This window comes from Opisthorchis viverrini (genome assembly GCF_000715545.1).
Source record: "Opisthorchis viverrini unplaced genomic scaffold opera_v5_67, whole genome shotgun sequence".
Classification (NCBI taxonomy): domain Eukaryota; kingdom Metazoa; phylum Platyhelminthes; class Trematoda; order Opisthorchiida; family Opisthorchiidae; genus Opisthorchis; species Opisthorchis viverrini.
In genome coordinates, this window is record NW_008751722.1 from 1329480 (window position 1) to 1340728 (window position 11249).

The window sequence follows — 11249 nt, forward strand, 5'->3', positions numbered from 1 at the left end:
ACATCCACAACGTCAAAGTGGTGTATCCCTGAATCTCAAGGGACGTGTGTATCAAGCTACAGTGCGAGCTGTTTTGTTGTGTATGTGTGAGACTTGGCTTGTTCGAGCAGCGGAACTGAGACGTTTTCAGGTGTTCAACAGTCGTTGTCTCAGAACCATAGCCCCTGTGGGTTGGTGTCGGCGAACCTGTAACGAGGCGACTTTCAGCTGTGCAACAGGAACTTCAATTGAGGACTGTGTCCAGCACCATTAATTGCCTTGGTTGGGACATACGTTGCGTATGTCCATCCATCGTTTGCCGAAGAAAATGCTGTTTTCCATGCCCAATTCAGAGTGGTAGAAGCAGAGAGGTCGCCAAACCTTGGGCAGGCAGGAGTGTACGAAGGAGATTACGAAACGCTTTGGTGTTGTCGGTGCTACTCGCCTTCCAGGTGGGGATGATCCCCAATCTGGTTGGAGGGTGTTGTCGGTGCTACTCGCCTTCCAGGTGGGGGTGATCCCCAATGCGTCTGGTTGGAGACATTACTAACCAGTATTATTGGCGTTCTTCCTGTCAGTTTCTAACCAGTTTGCCTGAGTATCAGGAGGCGTAGGCACCTCGGAATGATTGTAGTACGCTAGCACTAAAACCCTTCCCTGTCCACCTTTATTCTTTTCTTCACAATAAGACTTTCAACTAAATCATGTTTGTAGGGCAGTGAAGCATCGGTGTTGAACACTAATGCCATGCTGTCGATGATGATGATGATGATGATGATGATGATGATGATGATGATGATGATGATGATGATGATGATGATTATGTACAGAATACGTGCGGAAACGACACTTCTGAGTGTCTATAAGTCATGTGCTGAAGCGGTGGGGGGCTCCAAAGACTTTACACAACAATTTCTACCAGGCTTTCAGACTTGGTATGACTATATGAGATAGATGTTACCGAGCACAAGGCCATCCTTAAAAAAACAAAAGACAAATGTTTGATCATGTGGAAAATCACTAAACTGATTTCGCATAATTCTGCGTTTCACGACATGCAGTGCGTGTAGCATAAATGCATTAGCTGCGTTGGATAGTTGGATGTATATCAACAGTCTAGCGACACCCCACCTCTGGATCACTTATCAAAGGGTTGCACTGTAGCCATCAGTGACTGACACTTACCGTGAACCAAGGTCAGGCATCGGTTGGTCGTCCTCCTGCTCAAAAGAAGACAAAACACAGAAACCGAATAAAGCCCGGAGAGAATTGATTTCTAACTAATTTCTGAAACAATAAAAGGCTTCGCAATAAAATCTGTACGGTTTGTGTGCCGCTGGAGCCACGTTTGCCCACACCTATCAAGATAAACAAGGTTTTCCACTTAATTCAAACTTGTGAAATATCAAGAGGAAAGTATTTGGTATAAAAAATGATTATGCATAACCTGGAATGACTGAAGATAATTAACCAGGTATCTCGGAGGTTTATGTCTACGAAAGCGATGATAAGGGAAAAGTCCGTGAGTGATTCTTTTCGAACCAATAGATGTTTACGAGAAAATGGTAGCTGGACTGCAAGCAGCAGCCGTAACATTACAAGTGGGATGAAACATAGAACACTTCAATCCCTACAGCATTGTTATTTATTCCAAACAACTTGTTCGATGTGAGGGATAACTGAGATGAATATGGATGGATGAATATAAGTTAGGAGGGTACGAGTTAGGTTAACACATGTATACACGTGCGATTGCAACGATCGTATTTAAAAAACGAAGTTCGAACAACCGAAAGGGCGCAGGGCAAATAACCGCACGACAAGTGACTAGGAGGCGCAGTTGTACGTGGGATTATGGGGTCGAGGGACATACAAAACAACCCGTGTAGTTGGCCGCATCTTTACAACACGTCTCTTTCCAGACTGAACACCCAACAAACGTCGTACGACTTCAGCTCTGGGTCTGACTACCCTTACTTCTGGTCGCCTCACAACCACATGCAAGGAGTGCTTGGAGGAGGTTCATCTTCTGACAGGCCTCTAATACGGTCTCTAGGGTATCAGCGGCATCAGCAGAAAAAGGCTTACGCTGATTAATGCGACTCATTGAAAGGATCGACAGCTGTCTCACATATATAAAGGCTGAGGTACAGCAAACTTAGCTAGCAAACAGATTGGCCGGCCTGTGAATAAGAATTTCGGGTTGTGATTCATTGTACGAACATTTATCTTGCTAAAAAGGCAAGAAAATGATAAGAGATCATGAGAGGAGTCGGGCTCATCATTTAGTCCCGTACAGTAAGCATCAGAAACGAGAATAGTGTCGCTCGTTTCCGTTACCAGCACAATCGATGCGGTCCAGTTGGCAAAAAATCCTCTCCAATCTGGTCAGACAATTCAAATTGTCTCCGACTAGTCGTAAAACACATGAGGCATCAGGTCAAAATACTGGTTAAACAGCTGAGACTGAAATGAGCTGGCGTTTTAAACATAGAAAAAGACTAGCGACCCCACAAACAAAACGCCACCCAAAGAAGGAACCATCCTAACCGCACAGTACCTGTTCGAGGAAACAAAACCCAGTGGCATCTCTTACAGTGATAGTTCGTTGTTAAGACGAATAACCCTCTTATGGAGGATGGTCTTTGAAGGAAAGAATCAGAAAAAGATCATAACATCACTTCATCAGTCGCGGAGCTATGATGTGGTGCCACCCCAAACGGAGTATGCCGCTCATTAGATTGGTTTACATCTCACCAAAGTAGTACACACGCCAAACGGACTTTCCCTGTTATGGTTTTTGTTTGAAAGTGCACGGATCCAGAATGTAACCATAGAATGAACTTTTTACTGGTGCAAACTAACGGACAACATTTCTTGTGTGTCGGAGAGGACTAATATTAAGATGTTATGCATCACGACTAACTGAACTAATTGGACAAGTGGGAACTAACAGAAGCCAATTGAAACTAACGGCGAGTCTGCTAAATCTGTACTCACTTGAGCAGGTGGGACAAATCCATACTCAATCCATGAAGTGACGTACTGAATTATATTCTCATGACTGAGGCGAGCCATCAAACAAACTTCAGATCTCGCGAGCTCCTGCAAAACGTAAGAGATAACAAACAAATAACAAAAAGGCGGAATCCAAGGAGGGGAACATTGCATCCAAAACACTGAGCAACACTAATACTTAAAAAGCCAGAGAGCTACCAAATATCCTCGTTTCCACACGAATTTGGTTTTAACGGGGGACCCAACTAAATCCAGTTGAAGCTCGTTTATGATGGTCTTCTCCAAGTGAAAATGGTGCATCAGGTCACCTTATGTTTAATTTGGTACATTGTCTAAGCATAACGCGCTGTTCACAAGGTTGCCGAAAACCTTTCGATAGCCCACGGCGTTCTTCTTGAGGCTTACCAGGTAGACGCAGTCTCCGAGTTTCCGTCAGCCTTACGTTCTAATTGAACCCAAGGTGGACGGAATTAGCACACTAATTCGGTCTTACCTGGACTCTCATGACCTCTAGATAAGGTCAGCACTGTCTATAACGTATCTGATGCCGACTCCAACACACACGTCAGGAGTCTTACTTACATTTATCAAGCAAAAACACTTGCAACTTCCTGGACAGACATTTGAGGCTTTTCGAATTGTCAGGATTCTAGTTATCGTGAATAAGATTCGTACTGCGCAGCAACCCACCTTGTGTACTTCAGTCACATAAAGTATGGCTACCAATGGCTGGAAAAGAAATCGGTGTCATTGTCCCCTATGTTAATCTTCAGATTACGGGAAGGACTAGAGAAATGAGGATCAACGGTCCGGTAGGTTTTAAATACCCCTATTTGGGCAGCTTTTGGACGGTCTCGCCAACCTCTATTAGATTCATAATGGATTCTCTAATAGCCTATGGCAAATGTAGCCCTGCGTTGAAAGTTGTGATGTTCGTTCTGGACTGACCATTTTAGACTGGTTCCGTCAATAGTCGATTTGGGGAGGTGAATCACTGTACAGCAGTTTAAAAACGTAGCGCGGTAATTGTGGTGAAACAGATTGTCAGACAATTACGATATGAATGTAATAAAGGTTCATAAAACTGTCACGAGCTGAAGTGTTGCAATGCGTTACCATCCATTGTTTTTCTTGAGGTGCCAGCAGTACCCCGCCTAACTGAACGGTGCGGTTGAAAAATGAAACACGCAGTGAAAATTCGATACCCAAACTAAACTAATATAGGTGGAATGACCAACATGGGGACAGTGTGTAGCAGTTGGACGTCAAGGAAGTCCGGGCACTCTGCTGACAATCCAACCAGTAACACTTTAAAAAAAAGAATAATTTGGAAGGACAGAGAAATGAAGGGAATTTCAAAATGAGGCGAGAATCGCTGTGTTCTGTAACAACCGACCCAAGCAATTGAAGGATAGATGCCTCCGACAACTTGACGAGTGGTATTAATCAGAGTAACGTCAAGACCAAATGGTAAAAGGGGCCTTAAAATACATCTGTCCAGCATGAGGAACAGATGAGACGACTGTTGCTCCAATAATGTGTAGAGGTAATGATACTTAAGAGGACCAACGCCACAACTGCGCAATACGTCAGCACAGCAGAGCATGTTTGGACGGAATGAAAACACCTATAAGAGAGTAAAAAGTTACATTTAACTGGGATACGGTTTACAATCAACCACAACCACCAAACTTGGAGCACAGTTTACAGCTCAACATCAACATCGACACCATGGCTCAGTAGACAACCAATAATTCAATGCACTATACTCTCGTTACGCGGGTTGTCAGTAAAAAATTACCTGAGCTATTTCCCATTACAAGTCTAGTCATACCACTTTTTTCAACCAAGCCGCTATCCCCATGCTTCACACACTAGATTCCTCACATTTATCTTGGTCTAGAAGTTACGGTCATACAACACAATGCTGAAATTCTGTTGGAATGATTCAGCCTAATGAAGGGAAAAAGCGATGGATGGGAGTGTGTACGCCTCCATGACTCCAGTGAAGAGTTGTAGGGTGAAGTTCCGCACACGACGAGACATGAGGAACAGGCAAGCCAAAAGCCATAAAGTATCAGTATCGCTAACTAGTCTCGCTATTGTGCAACTTATGGATACGAAAACCTCACATCAATTGAATGAAAGGGGCATAATCAATTCCATTATTGAAATCTTTCAAAAACGTCGGCTGAGATGTCTAACTTGCACCAGTCCTAAAAAAAAATTAAATTATACAGAGTAATGTTATACCACCACGTATATTTGCTTTGACATTTAAAAACAGGAAATAAAAAATGGTCCAGCTGTAGCGCACTTTCGGTACCTAGCTGTCATGCCACACGAAGGAAGCACAAGGGATTGGATCCTGCCAGGTTGCCCAAGCCTAGACAGAGGAAGTCGAGAGGCAGAGGTCGGATTCAAACCATGTACCTTCTGGTTAGTAAATTCGCGCTCTAACCATTTGAACCATCTCGCCCCCATTAAAAGACAAACAACCTACCTGAACTTCATCGTCCTACTAGCGCTCCTGTAAGCAGCAGTTCTTAGTCAGCGATGTAAAAGGAGCCTACTCGCGTCGATGTTTTGAAAGAAGCGGAACAAGACTGTCACTACATGGCTGGTGACAAAGATGGGGACAGATGGGATCAGGTGACCACACCGATTTTAAACGGGTGCGCTGCTTCGATGGCTAGGGTTGCAGCACCTCACTACTAAGTAAGTATGAGGGGCTTTCCTCATTCCCCTAACTGGACTCAGTAGTGTTGGATGATCTCAGTTCCATATGAACTCCTGATTTCCTTTTCTCACACATCCTAACGCAGTTTCTGTATTTCACTCAGAACGGTAAAAGGTTACTAACAGGGTCGAAAAAGAGCTTCAGATTAATTTGAATGAGTCACATCATCACCCACACATTCCATCAAACCGAACAGTGTCGTTTTAACAAAGTTCGATGATACGCACAACGGAAGGTTAATGGGAAGCTAAGAACTAAGAATTACAGGAACTGGTGAGATAAAGCTGTCCTGCACACCAGAGTGCTTACAAAATGAATCCATTGCTAAGCTTAACTAATACGACGTTGAATTAAGAGGCGTAAACTCACCATCTCATGCCGAGAACGGATGCCATCAATAACCTTGATCGCGTACTCCTTATTATCCAAATTGTGCACAGCCTATCAAATTAGAAAATAGAGAATTGGAACAGACTTTGTAAACTGAACCGAATCCACCGGAACCTAGTAAAACTAGGGGACCAAAGTTATCAACGTGGTAATGCGGCTCGATATAGGGTATCAGCCTGAAACAGTTGAATGAATCAGACCAACCACTTCACTACCTGGGAAAGGAAAACTGATTAGGACCGGGTGAGCAGAAAGACATAAGAGGAATTACGTATTTCCGCAACAATGCCTCTGCTTCATCCAGATAATGGGCTCGGAGCAGTGCGAATAACTTTCCGATGGCTTTCTTTATTTGTCTTTCATCTGCAAATTGTAGGCGTCTGTAACTGTCTACAAAGTGAGGACAGAGGTAAACAAAAGATACAGACGCACCGTCATACAACAAAACTGGACCGTTTGAACACATTGGTGACACGATGAAACACTCGATCCAAAGCGATCGTCGTATTGGCCTTATTCACGTAGCTAAAGCAGAAAAAGTCTCATTGATTGGAAGCCAGACCAATGAACAAGTACGGGTAGATGGGATAACGGTGAGCACACGGATAGAGTAAGCAATTGAGCTATTAGACCTGTTCACTGACTCCCCTTTCCGTTTTCAAAATGTAGTTTGGGTTTTGACATTTCAGTTAACTTTTTTTATAATTAGGGACGGTAATTTGCTATTTGAGGTAGGGAGTACGTTGAAGACATGTAGTAGCTGCTTCGGTGATTCAGAGAGTTTGCGCGTGTGCGTGTCCGTTCGTCGTTCCACCATCGACCTGGCGTATGACTTGAGTGGCTCACTGGGGGCGTGTCTGACTGATTTGTTCGCGTGGGCGTTGTGGGTCGACTGGATATGGACTCAGTTGTTTGCTCACCTGCCATGAAAGCTGACCAGTTGGCCGCGTGTACACAATACACCCGTGTCACTAATTGCGTGTTTTTCTGACTTACTGTGAACTACAATAAGACATCTATAGCGAAACTGGATAACCCAAGCCTATCGATGATATATTATGCAGTCTTGTTTGCGCCTGGGCGGTCCGCCAGTGGTACGGCATCAGCCTGATCAGGGCATCCTCAACAGTTTTCACGGTAGTCTCTTGGCACACCCAGTCACTGGATCTATACAAAATTCTATGTCGTGTCGAAAGTCCAAACCATTTTGGTTCCTAGCTACCATGCCACAAAAAGGAGGCACGAGGGCTGGGATACTGCCAGGTTGCCAAAGCCTATACGAGGGAATTCGAGAGGTAGAGGTTGGGTTCGAACCACGAAGCTTCGGATCAGTAAATTCGCGCTCTAACCACTTGGTCGATCTCGCCCCCTAAAACCGTCCAAACCGAGGGGTAGCTAACAAGCGAAAAACTGTGGCTTTCGGATTCCTTTGCCACGAATGAAAAAATGTCTCAAGTGGTACACCTGGTATATCAGAAAAGCAATGATTTTTCTCAAAAGGAGCTAGGCTTAAAAATTCAACTGGACTACGTTGTCTACGTTGAAAGGATGAAAACCCTATTGCAGCAAGGAAATAGGCCGCGATCTTCTGGTACAAACTTCGTCCGCCGCGCCGCGAAAGTTTGACAGCAGTGTGTAGCACCGAACAAAAGTTCATTCTTCCGTCATCAGCTATTATGCTCGGAAAATAGAATTTCACATTACTGATTGAAGGACCTGCGCATCGCCTTGAAAACACCACACCGATGTTTCGTGCCAAGATCGGGATTGTTCATATCCACCCTGTACTTCAAAACACAACTGCTACTGGCGAAAACCTTAGTTGCAGGCTAGACGGGGGAAACTCAAATAAAGCCCATCCTGATCTCTCGTTTATGGTATTCTTCAGCTGAATGTGTTGGACAAAGAACTGCAAATGACAAGCAGTCTCGTTCCCCGTATGAAAGTTCAAACTCAATTGGTGGGATGGAAGCTTAGAGTAACTCGAACATCGGACTGCAACTCACTCTACCTTCCATTGTCACCCTTCACTTGCGGTCCCTTCATTACCAGCGTGCGCTGTGACAAAAACAAACCAAATGATGCACACGAAGGTTCACCGATTGTAACTGATGACCTGAAGCATTTCATAAAAAACAGCTCCACTGGAATTCGCATAACTACTACAATTCCTTCATCAACCATATGCGACTGACATCCGTTACAGCCTACTTTCAAAAGCAAGTGAGGTTTTCCGCCAAAAAGGGTATAACCCTGGTAAAAGAGCGGTGCTGCCCTTATAAACAGCCCCATCAAAGCCTGTGATTTCACAAACCCATGCCATCCCAGTTGACGATTTTCCGATCAACCGTATGCATAGTATGCGCGTAGGATATGAGCGACATTTGCATCATTCATCATCATCATCATCACCATCAATGACAGCAACATCAATGTTGGCACTGACGCTTCACTGCCGTACTAGACCGCTGAATGACGGAATTGGGTTTTCCGAGAAGATGCGGAACCAGTTGGGCAATACATTTAAAAACTACCATCTCACTCGAACACTAGATTGTCACCGCAAGTGCCGGTGTGGTGAACTTTGACCAGTGGAAAGCCATCGGGAGTTGACAGTCTCCTTTCTATATATCCCACTGCGTTTCGGAGGCCTCCTATGTTTGACGATCAATATTGCTTCAAGTACTTCGGTAACCTGCTGATTTGGTTACACGCTCGCAATCTAGTTGCCTCGGAGTTTCCTGTCGATCTTAGGTCACAAGGACTAGCAAATCGGCACTTCTAAGAGAGACCTCTAATTTGATGCACTCTTTAAGAACAGATCAGGATGATGCCTTTAAACGGCGGGAAGCTTCGGACACAAAGCGGGTTTTTTCTGCCGAAAGGTTGAGGTTGCAAAGTGCCATGTCCCATCGGGAAACGCATGATTGTGTTTAGCATGCCACCATTGCGTCTGGTAGCACGAACGAAAAAGGGGCGATCGTAGCTGCTTTTGACGCCAACACCATCCACTCACTTGTTCATTTTTATAAGCATGTACACCGGTCATAGGGATACTAAGACCGCAAAAACACATTGGAGATCCAGGCGTTTTTGGAGGGGAACTACGTGATCTTCAATTTGCAGACCAAAGTTCTCTCATGTAAATAAAACGTATCGACAGACTAACTTAAGTTAAGCTTTCAAACATGAGTAGCCCCGATGCTTAAAACCACATATGGTTCTCCAGGTTTGCTATCATCACTGTATTTCTTATTTTCCTAACCTGCATCATTTATGACTTCCAAGTGGACCAAATGACCAAGTGGTTAGAGCGCGAATTTATTGACCGGAAGGTCCGCAGTTCGAACCCGAACTCTGCTTCTCGACTTCCCCTGTCCAGGCTTGGGCGACCCGGAAGTATCCCAGCCCTCGTGCGGCATGGAATCCAGGCACCGAAAGGGTGCTACAGCTGAAAGATTTATTATTTTTTTGACTTTCACTGAAGCTATCTGACTGCGTATACAAAATAAATGTAGGTGCGGTCTTATTTCATGGGTGCGAGACCTGGCGCCTCCGACAAGGGGATTTTGAACCGTTTTGGTACTGGTGTCTCCGTAGCACAGCAAGTTACCTGGTACGTTGTGTACGCATCGACATGGTGCGTAACCAACAAATAAGACTTATCAGGTTAGGGAGGTTGGGACGTGTACTGCGCATGCCAAACCATCATCACTATTATTAGCAGCAAGAGCAGATAACACTGGCGCTTCACTGTCATACGGCAATGCTATTTCATCTGAATAAAGTATCCACACGGAAAGAAGAGTGTTACAGGAAGGTAGACTCAAGACTAGCCTTCCACAAACATCCGAGGCGCTTACAATTTCAACATTTTTTTCGACAATTTAAATAGAATCTGAAGGCATGGACGCCACTGAGACCGATTATCAGCCGTGTTGTTCACTGAATTTAGGCAAGCACAGGGAGGGTCACGTGGAACTACCCTGGGGGGTGATCAACACTAACAGCATCCAAACTTTTCGCAACACCGTTCATCCTCTTCTGCTATGACATATGATGTCCACCCGTGGATTGTCGCCACTTCAGAAGAGGCACAAAAGTCTAGACTCTTTTACGCAGAGGCGACTCCGCATGTGTAGCAAACGGCCTAGCCAGCAGTCTTTGAGTGAAGTACGTTCTACTTCACCGAAGACCCGTTTCCGTGTCATTTTGAGAGAGTGCTGATCAAAACCTGAAGACGTCTCAAAGTCTCTGTCCGAAGTCTAGTCCGATAACCGCGCTATAGTCTGTTACACACGGCCTTTGAGACCCAACGCATTATGTGGAATTCCGCAGGGAATCCACATGACCGCACACAGGCGCTGCCACAGCCAAGAAGCCGATTTCACACGCCATTGGCCACCTGGCAGTCCAGCGTCAATGCGAGCTCTGATTGGCCCGAAGGTCGACACGAAGCCAAGTATAGTCCGGTGTCCGTCAAGTGCCAGTTGCCAGTGGCACATCCAGAAGGCGTCAGAATGGAATGTCGTACACACGGCCTTTGAGACCCAACGCATTATGTGGAATTCCGCAGGGAATCCACATGACCGCACACAGGCGCTGCCACAGCCAAGAAGCCGATTTCACACGCCATTGGCCACCTGGCAGTCCAGCGTCAATGCGAGCTCTGATTGGCCCGAAGGTCGACACGAAGCCAAGTATAGTCCGGTGTCCGTCAAGTGCCAGTTGCCAGTGGCACATCCAGAAGGCGTCAGAATTTCCGGAATGTCGTCACCGCATTCACTTTATAAACGACGCGCTGTGTGTGCTTTCACTCGTTTTTTTTACCTTGATAAATATTACGCACCTTTGGTGGTTGTTTTCAAGGGAACGCTTCACGGATTCACAGATTGATACACAGGATCGAGGCTTTTGCCCAAGTTTCCCGGGTCGGTTCTGTTCTTGTCGGTCAGTGGCTGTCGTTCGCCTGAAAGGCACAAGTGAAAAAAGGATGTAGCACTGCTCTTTATGTTCTCAGCGCGGGGCAGTATGCTCGCCAGCGCGAGGATTCGCATAAATAAATGTCTAATAGTGCTTTAAATTGGGTTCGAGAAGGAGCGTGTACAACCGTCGGAGGAAG

At 45.2% G+C, this 11249-nt stretch overlaps 2 protein-coding genes across 2 annotated transcripts in view; one reads left to right on the plus strand and one right to left on the minus strand.

The window, feature by feature from the left end:
* Positions 1-2979: 2979 nt before the first annotated feature.
* Positions 2980-7784, minus strand: T265_13438 (hypothetical protein; the record flags this gene model as incomplete). The annotated part of the gene is made up of 5 exons (XM_009168855.1): positions 2980-3084; positions 6107-6178; positions 6399-6513; positions 7282-7496; positions 7539-7784. Coding segments are annotated over 5 exons (753 nt in total), but the record flags the coding sequence as incomplete, so codon positions are not given.
* Positions 7785-9356: 1572 nt separating this feature from the next.
* T265_04169 (hypothetical protein) overlaps positions 9357-11249 on the plus strand; it is a gene marked incomplete at both ends in the record, with an annotated part of 20234 nt that continues 18341 nt past the window's right edge. Inside the window, one exon of the mRNA XM_009168839.1 lies at positions 9357-9569. Within this exon, the coding sequence (XP_009167103.1) occupies positions 9424-9569 (146 nt within the window). The remainder of the gene's footprint in view (positions 9570-11249) is intronic.